Source organism: Cupressus sempervirens, chromosome 10 (assembly GCF_028749045.1).
Source record: "Cupressus sempervirens isolate cs-2001-9-10 chromosome 10, ASM2874904v1, whole genome shotgun sequence".
NCBI lineage: Eukaryota > Viridiplantae > Streptophyta > Pinopsida > Cupressales > Cupressaceae > Cupressus > Cupressus sempervirens.
The window spans coordinates 825,334,972-825,349,432 of NC_143127.1; the positions used below are offsets into that span (position 1 = coordinate 825,334,972).

A 14,461-nucleotide genomic window follows, 5' to 3' on the forward strand; every position below is an offset into this window, starting at 1 on the left:
TTTTCTCATCACCTTCCTCTTTTTCTGTCATCACAAGGGGTTAATCCTATCATCATATCTAATCTATCCTTTTGGGGCCCTTATATAGCATTTTGACCTAATTTTTCGTCTTGGATTTCCGTAAAAATTGCACTATCACCTGATTTCTACATCCTGAAACCATTTTCAGGATTGAAATTGAAATCTTGGTTCATCTTGATGGTCAAAATCGTGTTTCAAAATTCTTCCTCCTTCTGCCCAATTGACTGACCCTTTAAGGCTTAATCTTCAAATCTTTGTGAGACATTCATCACTTATACTCTCTTCTACTCTTCTCATTCATTCCATTTCATTTCATTTTACCTTTCTCCTCGCTTTGACCTAATTCTTATGCTTCATTTTTCTGGTCACAATTAGTCAAACTGGGGCATATTATCAACACTTGGTGGTCATATGTGGTCTTAACTCTTATCTATCATCATGGACTTTTCTATATCTTGATTAGACATAGGTCTATCTCATTTCCGCATCTACTCTACCTCATTTCAACTTTGATCCCGAAGGCATAGGAACACTATATCATCGCTTTTTCATCACAGCAAATTGATTCTGTTGTATCTATCTATCTCTCAGGAGCATATGCTTGACCTTTCCATTCACTCTTGATTTATCTATTTCTGTAGGGCATATGCTTGACCTTTCCATTTGCTTTGGATCTATCTCTCCTAATGTTTAGTCCGGCTATTTATTGATTGTGTATTTAGGATCAGCTATTTCTCTATGCTTCATTCTTTGGAGTCAGATTTCTCTATTAGGTTGACTTCTTTATTCTTTGACTTAATGTGTTCCCAAATCGATCACACATTAGTCAAAAAGGAGCAAATGTAATCACCCAAAAATGGTTATCTAGACTATAAGCCTCCTTTCTAGCATTTTTAATTAATTTATCCATTGCTTATTTTTGAACAAATCGTCACTTTGTTATTTATTCGATTATAACCTATGGTTTGAACACCTTTCTGTCTTTTATTTGATTGAAAGAACTTGATCCCTTCTAATTAAATAAATTCTCAAAAAATTCCTACTATCCTAAGTGTGAACATGAAAAGCATTATTCCTATTTTAAAAATAAAATAAAAGACATTTTTGTCTCACATGAGGTGCACACTTTCCAAGGTGGGTGGAATCTTTATTCTCCTACACACATCTTTTGCCTCTTAAACACCACCACTGATCTTGCTTAGGTGAGATTCTTATGGACATGGAACGCTCAAGACTCATTCTCCACCCTTGATTTTGTCTCTTAATCTCTACATCTATTTCTCTTTATAAGGAGGCTCTCTCCTCACTCTCTCATCTCTTACACTCTCATACTATTGTTATGTTGTAAGTTTTCTTGGTGATTTTGGAGCACTTGCAGCATTCTTGCATTCTAGCTTAGTCTTCAATTTGCTTGCATCATGGCATACTTTGTAGCTTAGATTTCCTTTATGCTCTAGCTTAGATCACATAGCTTAACTAGGTGGTATTGTAACTCTTCATATTTGTTAGATTACTCTTACATTTCATTTAGAATAGCTTAATTTTGCATTGCACTTCATTGATTCTTGGATATTTGCATTCCTGTCTCTACTCTTTGAATCTTCCATTCTATGGTGCACCTTGCAAGGGTTGCTTAAGCTAGTTTCATTTAAGAGCCACAATCTCATAGCTATTGCACGTCATAGATAGGAAGCTATAAGACGCTTCTTGAGACTCCCTCTTCCATGGGTTCTCTCAAGTGTAATGGTTTATAAAAGTGTGCCCTATTTTTGGTATACACAATGATGATTAAAATAATGTTCCTAACCCTAGTAGGAGAGATTGATCTTATATCAAACATGATTGTGGTCTCAGTTAGGATCTAATTGGTAAAGTTATAACTCTAACCATTTTACATCTCTTATTTAAAAAATTTGTGATTTTAAGGCAAAATTCTATAAAAGGGGATATTACAAGTCATCATTTCTCTCATTTTCATTCCAGGCATCGTGGATCTACTTCATTTCAGCATGGAGGGCCATCTCGATCACCTACCCCATAACTCAAGTCATTCAAATAGACATGCACTATGATAGTGTTTCTTCATTTTTAAGGTTCCTTTGTCTCTTAGGACAAACCCTAAACCATCGTGTGGCCCTGTTGCTTTGAAGTTAATTTTTTAGCTGAATTGTTTAGCCAATTATCCCTTGATTTAAGTTGTTTCACAAAGTCCCTTTGAACATGTGATGACTAGCACTCTTGTCCTTAAATATCTTAATGTTCCCTGGTTTAAACATGTGTGCTTCAAATAAATTGAGTCATTGTCTTTGAGATAAATGTGTTTTGTTTGTGCAGAATCTTTTAATTGCATTTCATCTAATATGTGTATCACAGTTTCAATCCTAAAGTAAATATTCTTCTTGTGAAACCACAATATGATCTACTATCGCCAAGTCAATTTCCTACATAGATAACTCCAATAGCACAAATACACTCTTCTCTTCATTCTTCAAGTTGTAAAACCTTAGTACGTTGACATGGCATCCTAATCACTAAATGTTTCCTTTGTTGTAGCCTAATTGTCTATTGAAGGTGTAATGTTGGAAATGGGAGCGTTAGCCTAGGAATGCAAACTAAGCTCCTATTCACTATTTCCACATTCATTAAACCTTCATTGGGGCACAGCCAACAAACTTCAACTTCAATCCAAAAGGACAGTTGAAAAGTTTGATTAATTATTCCCTTTTTGAAAGAGTTGTGTTATGAATTTGAATTGCTATGAAATACAGTCTCTAGGTAACATGATACGTAATTGACAAGACCTAACATAAATAGAAAACTCAGAATCAAAAGCAAACACCAAAGTACAAATCTTGAAATTAGATGAAATGAGGGACCTATAGTAGACATCTGGGGTAAAACATGTTGGACTATAGAGCTAGGAACCCTTGTCCTAAAAGTGCCTTCCTCAAATGAGGTCTTTGGAATTTGGATTAGGAGGTTGTTTAGATCTTTCTCTTAAAAATTCAAACAAAGTATCAGACATTTGTTTCTACTAATTCAAATTCTAAGAATGTTTGTCACTGTCTATTTTGTGCAATTATTTGCAACTTTCAATTGTCAGATTTGTACTTGCACACATGAAAGAGGGGGAAAATGGTTGCGATGGTTGTGATGCATAGGAGCTTGCCTAAGTCACACCTTATTTTGGTGTTTCCACCTCCACAATAGCAATGGTAGTGTAAAAAGAGAACTTACACCTAGTAGGGAAGAAGCTAAATCATAAAAGAAATGTTAAATTAACAAAATAATACCTTTAGGATTGATAATGGTGATGATGCAAAGCTCTTTAGACAAGTCTTCCATGTGTTGGGGAATTACCATACATAAGTCATTATAATAACTCATCAAATGAAACTTGAAAATAATTTTTTGTAGCTTGTTGCACCTTGTACTCAGATTTGCCATTGAATGTATAGGAATGCTTGATCATTAGAACTTGTAACTTGTGAAGCTAGGTAGACTTGTGAATGATAAATAATTGCCTTAAACAGGGTTCTCAAGATAGTTTTGCATTTAGGACAACTTCTAATAGTCGAATGAAAATATTGGGGATAAGATCATAGATTGTGGGAACCGACACCTTGCATGTGTTTGAATTTGGGGCCCTTTTGAAAGGAATAGGGCACTAGGCACCCCAATCCACTAGGATAAGACCACAACACACCAATGTTCGCTTAAAAAAGAACAAAAAAAGCAGTGGTAAAGTATCAGGGTTTAGGACATAGGATTTGATCTCAATCTTGACATATCACAACACTAGGATGTGATAAGGCTCAAAAATGACCTATTAGGCACACTAAAGCAAGGGCCTATTGTTAGCTTCTCACTCCATCACCTCATGGAAAATGAGAACCCCCTCTTTTTACTCTTGTCGTAGCAAGTCTTAGTTTAGTGGCAATTTTCAAGTTTTCAAGTCTAAGAGACAAGTTTGAGCAACTTGGCATGCAAGGGGGTTGATTCAGTCAAGGATACGAGTAAGAGCTAAGTCAATCTAGTCAAGGATGTAACATACCATTTTTACTAAGCTGAAACTATAGAAAATATTCTAAGATTATAACCAAATATCATAACGGAATGACATAAAGTAGTCGAAAATCCATTCCATCATATAGAAAGGAAATTATTAACTAAATTCATTATACAAGATATATAATCAGAATCTAAGCAACGACTATATCCATTTCATATGAAAGACAACTAATTTAACTTTCATAACAAGCTTCTACAATTACATTTTGAAAGAAACTAACAATTTCACTATATTTTCAATTACACATCTCAAGTAACATAAAAGGTAATGTACAAGTAAAAGATTTAGAATTTATACATGTAACGTAATAACTATCGATGTGTTGTGCAAGCCTTGACATCTGGTGAACAAGAGAAGCATTGACATAGGCTTAACCTCCCAACCACAAACCTTAACATATCCCCACACAATCTCTTAAGACAAAGGCCCACCCTACCCTGGGTTTAGGTTTGGGGCACCATAGTCCTGCCATCTAAGCATTCTGGTGTTAGAGTGTCGGCTAAGCAGCAGACAAGGTTGTGGAATTCCTCCAACAACCTCCCCTCTGTCAGCTAGCACTCTAACCCCTCTCGTGATCAATTGTGGCAAGCATGCCTCTAATCTATCTTTGTCAAGGATTAAGGTGGGCAAATGGATAGTTTGATCACCGTTGCTCGACTTGACAACTAAATATACTTTGGACAATCATGAGCTGACTTGGACTGAACAGTTCCTTTTAAATGTTCATGCATTTTAGTTACTAATTTACAAATTATTTTGCAGGGATGCCTCTCCTCTTCACCCATCTATACTTGACTCTGCTAGTCATGGGCACATCTTGGGAGACTACTGGTAACTATGTGATTCTTTCATTCACAATTCTTGTATTCCAATCTGATTCTTATCTAAACTAGTATATGGCAAATACCAATGTACAAGTCAGATATGTATACTTCGAGCAAAATAATGGGACCGTCCTTATACAAATCATACAATATTATGCATTTAAAATAATTTGTGCATTCAGCCTTAAGGGAATCTTATCAAATCAAACTCTATGGATCTGCACCTAATATGCATAGATAATTTCATTCAAGGGTTAACACTACTAAGATGGTGTTATGTCTATTATGGGTCATGGGTAACCCTTGAATGAAATCCATGGTAATTATCTGCCACTTCCATTTGGGAACCTCGTTCTAGTGTAGTAGGCCTGCTAGGTAACGATGCTCTGCCTTGACTCTCTAACACTTGAGGCATCCAGCTACATAATTTGTTATTTCTCTTTTCATTCCCTTTCAAAAATACAAGGGTTTTATATCTTTCATCATCTTTGTCACCCCAAGATGTCCAGAATATGAAGCTGTATGGAATTCTTCTAAAATCATTTTTCGAATTTTCGAAGCCTTGGGTATATACATCCTACCTCTGTACGTCAACAATCCATCCTCTTCTAATTTATAATCTTCATACCTAAGGTCTTGAGGGTGAGAAGTACTTGGCAGACCTCACCATAGAAATATTTATGGCTACAATAGCGGATATATGCCTTCGTCAACTTAAAGCGTCTACTACCTTGTTTTCCTTGCCCTTAATGTAGCTAATGTCAAAGTCCTAGTCTGTTAGAAATTCTAGCCATCTTCTTTGTCGAGCATTAATGTTAGGCTAAGTAAATATATATTTCAAGTCGTGATGATTTGACCGGAGTTCAAAGGGTTTTCCTATCAAATAGTGCCTCCACATCTTGAGAGGATGAACAATGGTGGCCAATTCCAGATCATGTGGAGCGTAAAATCTACTCATAATTTTTCAATTTCCTAGACTCATAGGCAATAACTTAATCTTCATGCATCAATACACCTCCCAACCCTTCCCCCGATGCATCCGTTATAACCACAAATTGGCCTTGGGGATCAGGTACTCTAAGTATCGAAGCAGTAGTTAACTTCTTCAAATATTCCAAAGCTACTTGACATTTTTTGGTCCAAATAAATTTCTTACCTTTTCTTTGAAGTGAGGTGATGGGGTAAACTATCTTGGAGAAATCTCTGACAAATTTTCTATAGAATCCTGCTAGGCCCATGAAACTCCTGACCTCTGTCACGTTCCCAGGTACAAGTCATTCTCTAATTGCCTTGATCTTAGTGGGGTCTACGGCTATCCCTTGAGCTAATATAATGTGCACCAGGTATTGAATCTCCTTTTGATAAAATGAACATTTGGATAATTTTTCGCACAGTTTATGTTCCCGTAACCTCTATAAGAATATTTCTAAGTATCTTTAACATTCCTCCTCATTTTGAGAGTATATGAGAATGTCATCAATAAAAACCAACACAAATTTATCCAGACAATCTTGAAAAATGCTATTCATAAGATTCATTAAGGTTGTTAGAGTGTTGGTCAGTCTGAATGGTAGTATAGTAAATTCATAATGACTATATCGAGTTTTGAAAGTAGTCTTGTGAATGTCTTCGTCTTGAATGCGAAGCTGATGATAACCACACCTTAGGTCGATTTTAGAAAATACAGTTACACCTCTCATTTGATTAAATAAGTCATCAATTCTAGGAAGCGGATACCTGTTCTTAATGGTAACCTTGTTAAGCATCCTATAGTCTATACACAACCTCGTGGTGCCATCCTTCTTCACAAACAACATTGTAGCTCCCCAACGTGAGACACTGGGTCAAGATAAGTTTCTTATCTAGTAAATCTTACAACTGTATTTGTAGATCCATTAATGTAGTGGTGGTCATTTGATAAGGTAATTTGGATATAGGTTCTGCCCCAAGTACTAAATCTATGGTAAAATCCAATATTTTAGACGGAGGTAATCCAAGGAGTTCTTTTGGAAACACATCTTGAAACTTCTTAAGATATAGATACTTCTCTTTAAAGGATTCCCTCATATTCTCTCTAAGTTCTCCATCTTCAAAGTTGTAGTCATCTCCATAAGTAGCATCTACAAGTTCTCTTAAGTCTTCAATCCTTACCGTGCAAATTTCACAACCCTTCCTTCTGCATCGTTTAAGTTGCATGGCCGATATCTGGAGTGATCTGATCTCATGCATAGTTTCTTTGATGGTAACAGGGTTGCCTTGGTCATCAAAACATTCTACTATCTTGGCAAGGCAATCGACCTTAGCCTTATGTTCACTAAGCTAGTTTATACCCATGATGGTATCATATGACCCAAGAGGTGCTACATACATATTCAATTCTGTAGAAAAAATTGGAAAGTCAACCCAGGCCTCAAACAGGTACTGCTCTACCCTAGCCCTTGATTGGTTTGCATATTCGACAGTCCATGGGTTTGCGCTAAAACTAGTTCTTGTTGGAAATCTACTCAATAGCTTTGGGGATATAAAACATTTTGTTGCCCCTCTATCAATTAATATAGAAATAGGGTTTTCATAGATCTTACCCAAAGTTTCTATTAGACCCAGTTGCTGCTCCGCTTGCAAATTATCGAGTGCCGCATGAATCCTCTATTGGTAGACAGTCTGCTGCGGTAGTAATGGGGGTCAGGGTAGCTAATTGGTATTTGGCTGGTTAGGGCACTTGTTGGCATAATGATCCCCACCACAAGCAAAACATCCTGACGGTGGTCCTTTCTTTTCATTCCCTTTACTACTTCTACTTAAGTTGGAATTTCCTTTGAATTCTTTACCACCATTTCCTCTAGGCTTTGGTTTATTGGGCTTGAAGTTCTCAAATTTCTTTTTCTAGGACCCTGAAGCTGATCCTTCTGTATTCTAGCTATTTTTCGTCTTGTTATCATGGATAGAGTCATCCCTTTTCACTTTGTGTTCCTAACGGACAGCTCTCTTTAAGGCTTCCTCCATAGTTCAAGGTGCGAGAACATTCTCTACCCCCTAGCCCCCCCTATCTTACTGTTCAATCCCATAATGAACTTCCTAACCTTCAAGTTCTTATCTTGTTGATACGAGGGTACATACTTCAGCAACTGAGTGAACTTCTCCTAATACTTGTGTACAAACATATCCCCTTATTTACGGTTCTAAAAGTCTAATAGTTTATGCGTATAAAAAGTCTAGGGTAACCATCGGTTCTTAAAGATGGATATGAACTTGTCCCATGTAACCTCAGTTGTCTTAATGTTGAGTTCTATCTTGGTGTTTCCCCACCAAGTGGTTGATTCACCTGAGAGGTGGTATATTCCCCATTCTGCCTTGGAAGTTTCAGAAAAACTCCTAATTTCAAAGTACTGTTCGATCTCAGTTAACCAAGCTTCTACATCCTCTCCAGATTCAGAGCCAAAGAACCTAGGTGGTTTGATTTTTTTAATGTCTAAGGACAAGTCGTTAACTATTTCTAGTTTCCTTTGTTTTCCAGTTTGTATGGGTGAGACTTGAGCACTCTTCTCACTATGGCCCGAATTTTCATGTTTTGTCCTCGGTGGAGGCGAGGATTGCATCTCCTCTTGACCTCGCCCTATCTAGGTTGCTAGATCATTTATTTTCTTTTCCATGTTTTCCAGCTTCGTTTGCGTGTCTTGCAAAACTTGAAGCAACGGATCCAAGGGAATTTGTGGGTTGACTTCATTGGTCACTTCATTATCTAAGGTGTTCTCATTGCTATTCATGTTTCCTATTTTAAAAGCCCCTGAAATGTAAATAAATTTCTTAAATCAATATCATGTTCATCATACTTAAACATATATATGCTTGTTCAAAGAAAAGTATAAGGACAATAAGATATTACTAATTGCTCATTTTATTAGAGTCATCAATTTGCCAGTTACATCTGTAACAAATTTTATTTACAAAAAAATCCTCTTCTGAGGATACTACAAAAGGAAATACTAATTTTGAATGTCCAAACACCCTATTCCTAGGTCTTTTGTTCAGTTTCAATCTTGTGCTTATCCTGCCCTATCCAAGTTTTATTACAAATCATGCAAGGATCAATTTGTCTGGCATTTGATACCTTGATAAGTTTGTCCCTTAGTATTGCCTTCCTAGTGGGAGTCCATCTGACCCTCTACTTCATTCATTACACGGCACGTGCTAGGGTTTCATCATCCCGGGGTATGGAAGAATAACAATAATCATACTTTGGTATGTTCTTTATCAGATAAAAGAATATGTGATGTCGGGTTTTCTTGCGGAGTGTCTTCCGGATATACATCCTACTACATTTAAATCTGTACTTTCAATTTTCCTAATTTTGTTAAGTGATGAGCCCAAGGTTTAGAGTTGAACCCAATGCTCTGATACAATATGTAACATACCATTTTTACTAAGTTGAAAGCAGAGAACATATTCTAAGATTATAACTAAATATCATAACAGAATGCCATAAAGTAGTTGAAAATCCATTCCATCATATAGAAAGGAAAATATTAACTGAATTCATTATACAAGATATATAATCAAAATTTATGCAACGACTATATCCATTTCATATGAAAGACAACTAATTTAACTTCCATAACAAGCTTCTACAATTGCGTTTTGGAAGACACTAACAATTTAACTATATTTTCAATTGTACATTCAAGTAACATAAAAACTAATATACAAGCAAAAGATTTAGAATTTATAAATGGCATCTGGTGAAGAGGAGAAGCATTGACATAGGCTTAACCTCCCAACTGCAAACCTTAACATATCCCCACACAATCTCTTATGACAAAGGCCCTCCCTTTCCTAGGTTTAGGCTTGGGGCACCATAGTCCTACCATCCGAGCATTCCGGTGTTAGAGAGTCGGCTAAGCAGCAGACAAGGTTGTGGAATTCCTCCAATAACCTCCCCTCTGTCAGCTAGCACTCTGACCCCTCTAGTGATCAATTGTGGCAAGCATGCCTCTAATCTACCTTGGCCAAGGATTTAGGTGGGCAAATGGACAGCCCAATCACCACTACTCGACTTGACAACTGAATATACTTTGGACAATCATGAGTTTACTTGGACTAAACAGATCCTTTTAAATGTTCATGAACTTTAGTTACTGATTTACAGTTTATTTTGCAGGGATACCTCTCCACTTCACCCATCTATACTTGACTCTATTGGACATGGGTGCATCTTAGGAGATGGTTGGTAACTATGTGATTCTATCATTTAGAATTTGTGTATTCCAATCTAATTCTTATCTCAACTAGTATATGGAAAATACTAGTGTACAAGTTAGATATGCATACTTTGTGCAAAATGATGGGACCATCCTTATACAAATCATACAATATTATGCATTTAACAATATTTATGCATTCGGCCTTAAGGGATTCTTATGGGACCAGACTGTATTGGTCTACACCCAATATGCATAGATAAGAAACAAATTGTGTATATAGGTGAGCAGGGCTAATGCTTATCAGGATTCGTATTACATCTTGAGCCTTGGTTACGGCCCAAATACGTAACCAAGCTCGTGATCACACATTATCATAATAATTCTTCATTCCGCAATGGAATTCAAAAAGAAAGATTTGCATTGTAAAAGGCATAGCATAGGAAATATGAAAAACACTTGCGGAAAAGGTTTCATCACCTGAGGTGTAACTCAATATGTTGTCATGGCTCTGTGGCATGACTCCACGTGATATCACTATCACAAGTGCGGCCAATAGTGTCGTTCAAGTATGGTAATATGATTTGAAATATTGATGGAAAAATTATAGAGAGGGAAGAGCTTCAACTCAGAGCAATCGCATGCCAAGAAGTAAAATGAATGATCGTCATTTGTCCTCAACCACGGGGAAAGAAAGATAAAAGAAGCTCGATCAAGGCCAAACATCGGTTACAAGAACTTCATAATTTTCAAAATTTAAAAGATTGATGTTGCTATGAAGGTGGCAAATGTTCATCGACATGAAGCCATAATTAGAACGTAAAGATTATACTTTTTCATGGTTTATATCAAAAATATCTACATACATACATACATACATACATACATATATATATATATATATGTGTGTGTGTATGATTTTGAGAGCACATATAATTTTTTTTTATCATTGTAGTGCCCGTGCACTCATGCATATACGTATATATACATGTAGGTGCAACTTATAGATGTTAGCAAAATAACATGGTGACATTATATATATGTATACATTGACCATTCCACAATCCCACAAGTAAAAGAAAGGTAATAGTTTTCTCAAGATATTAAATGTTTAATATTTCCCTTGTTATAAAAACCGACCAAGTAGCTAATGACTATCCAAGGTATACTCTGTTGCCTAGCCATTAAATCCTTCACTAAAGTAGTTAGAACCCATATTTGATGATCTAACAATGGACTAAATTGGTGCCCCATTCCTTAAATCCCATTTAGCAATGCTTCCCCCCCTTTGTCTGCTCTTACAACCAAAAATGCATAATTCCACAATAATATATGTTCCTCCATTTAAATTAAAATATCAAGACAACACATGACTAATAACTATTATAATAGCTAACCACCACTAACACTTATCTTAAAATATAAGCATTAATTATTAGTTGAAATAACATAAATCAACTAACAAGTCATTTTCACATGAATCAATTCGGATAACCATAACTTCCATTTCACAAGATCATGATATCCAAGAGTTTTTAACTAACCATTACAACGGCTATAAGATTATTTTAAAAGATCAAAAATTTGGGATGTAACAAAGGATGTGGAATTAAAAGTTTAAAAAATTGTGATGAAAAGAATTAATTAAAGTGTAAAATACGGATTGAAAGATGCAAAGAAAGAAGTGATGAAGTTTTGACCTAAAAAAGAACATTGATGGAAATTTGTCGATTCCTGAAATTTGGATGAGTCTAAAATTTGTTAGGATCTTCAAAAATCCGAAATCTCCATTATGACTCCTATGAATTTGAAACCACTCTCAAACATCCTAACATTATATACGTAAAATATAAAGTTGAAGTTCTCTGAATTTAAGTTGCCACACCACATGGTGGAATCCACTTCCTCATGTGGCAAATTGATGAATTGAGTGGTGGAACAGAGGAATCGACCCTCTTATGTAGCAAGCATTGCCACATTAAACCTCTTATCTCGACTATGATGAATCATTTGGAAACTCAATAAAAATGACCGGCAAGCCATCATGATGAATTGAGTGGTGGAACAGAGGAATCGACCCTCTTATGTAGCAAGCATTGCCACATTAAACCTCTTATCTCGACTATGATGAATCATTTGGAAACTCAATAAAAATGACCGGCAAGCCATCATTACATGAAATTCAAGCTTAATTGGATGAAAATGAAAATTTAGTATTGAAAGCATATGCTTTACCACAGTTTACATATTAGACTTAAGAATGAAATGGAGAAGTTAAGAATGAAATGGAGAAATTCTAAGGTAAAATATTGAAAGATTGTTCATGAGTAGCCTTGGCTTTGAATATCATTTCTTGTTATCCAACTTTCAATCTTTAAAAGACAAAAAATTCAAATTCAGTACTTAATAGATGATAAATCATATTGCATGTAGGTCGAAAATGCGTATAGAGCAAAAGGTTGTGGCAAGATTAAGTTTGAGGCCTTCAAACAGAGATCAAATTGCAAGCCATTCATCAAGGAGATAAGCGAGATGATGTTCAAGGTCAAGGATCAAAGTGAAGGTGCAAACCCAAGTTCAAATACAAAAGAGGACCAAGGCATCAAGACTTCATGCACCAGAGAGCTACAAGTGGTTCATCAATAAAACAATCGAAGTCCAACTTCAAGGCATTTACAATGGATTCAAAGTGCAAGTTCAACATCATGACTAAGTCTACAAGCAAATGGAGGAAACTCCGTAGTTAAGCACACTCATGCTGGAGTAGTACTGGGACCGGTGACCTCTCGGGAAGTCCTCGTGCTTCACCCCTATGAGCATCACCTAGATCCAATGAGTGCTAAGTGTTCCATTTATTCTCATGAGAGATGGATTCATGTTGAATCACTACTCATGAAACATGGGTCAATGAGTTTGACTCAAAATCACACAGTTAAATCCTGATAGCAATATCATAATTTGACTCGCTATGGAAATTATCTCCGACTTATCAAATGTGGAATGTTGCTGGTAAGAATGAAATCGCAATTATAGAGTTTGGATCACTGCTCATTTGCATGCTCAGTTATGAGAAAGATGAAGAAAGGTGGCTAAAGATGTGTTACGTTCAAGAACCTCTAAAAGACTAATTACACATGTGACTATTTCAAAAAAAGAAAAAACTATCAAATAGGCCACTGGAAATAAAGAGGGCCGATGACATGAAATAATATTATTAAAACATTGCCAAAGGTTGGAAATAATAACTTTAGTCTCAATGTGTTAATATAAGGATTCCATCCTATATCTACCTTTACTTGTATATGCATGTACATATATGTGTGATACTCCTAGCATACATATCTTGTGTATACATCTTATTTTAAGTGGGTGTATGCATTCATGTACGTGTCATTTGAATTTATGCATATATACGTATATGTTTATATACATGTACAATTACATGTAGGGACCATGGTACCATTATATTAAGACATGTTAGTTATCACAAGAAGCTCTGAGTTCATTCCTATATATATATATAGGAATGAACCCAGAGCTTCTTGTGATAACTAACATGTCTTAATATATATATATATATATATATATATATATACACACACGTAACAATTTTGTTCCATTTTAATTATTTTATCATCTTATTGAATGCGCAAACCAATTTAGCTCATGGTGATCACTTGGTATCCCCTTGCTTGCCTAGTCCGATTTTTCCCTTGACCAAGGTAGTTTAGGACCCTTACTTGTTAGCTCAATGGTAGGTGGTGCCCTCATGTCCTTTCCTTTTCTAGCAATGCTTCCCCCCCCTCTGTTGCATTCCTATACAAGAAATTTACCATGGTAATAACATATTTCTCATCAGTTAATAAAACCAAAATTACTATAACAAGTATTCATATTAGCTATCCATTTCCAATTCATATAACATCATAACGATTAATCACTATTCCAAGTTCCCATGAATTTATAACGAATAACCAACACTTCCATTTCAATGAAACCATAATAATTAACTAATTTAATCAATAAACTCACTTCACATGAAGTCTTAATGGCTATAAAGAATATTTTATAATTAAGCGAAAATAGGGATATAACAGATAGATAGATATGATTACATTATTACTAATGAGTATATATATTACAAATGTAAATATTACACAACCAAAGATATGTCTAAAACATTTAGATAGATACAATATATGTATAAATGATTGTAATTTCACCCTTATCAATATAATAGACTACATAAAGTCTCTTTATTCCTTATAGAATATATATATGTATATTCACTTCTGAAATATAACATATATATATATATATATATATATATATATATATATATATATATA

General features: G+C 35.4%; 1 protein-coding gene across 2 annotated transcripts in view; it reads right to left on the minus strand.

Moving 5' to 3' along the window:
- The window catches only part of LOC149536490 (uncharacterized), a 108,100-nt gene that overhangs the window by 62,883 nt on the left and 30,756 nt on the right, over positions 1-14,461 (minus strand). The window contains exon 4 of one of the 2 annotated variants that reach the window (XM_089806408.1): positions 13,853-13,928. The exons of the other annotated variant lie outside the window; for it this stretch is intronic. Within the exon in view, the coding sequence (XP_089662534.1) occupies positions 13,880-13,928 (49 nt within the window). The 3' untranslated portion in view covers positions 13,853-13,879. The remainder of the gene's footprint in view (positions 1-13,852; positions 13,929-14,461) is intronic. 2 annotated transcript variants of the gene reach the window in all.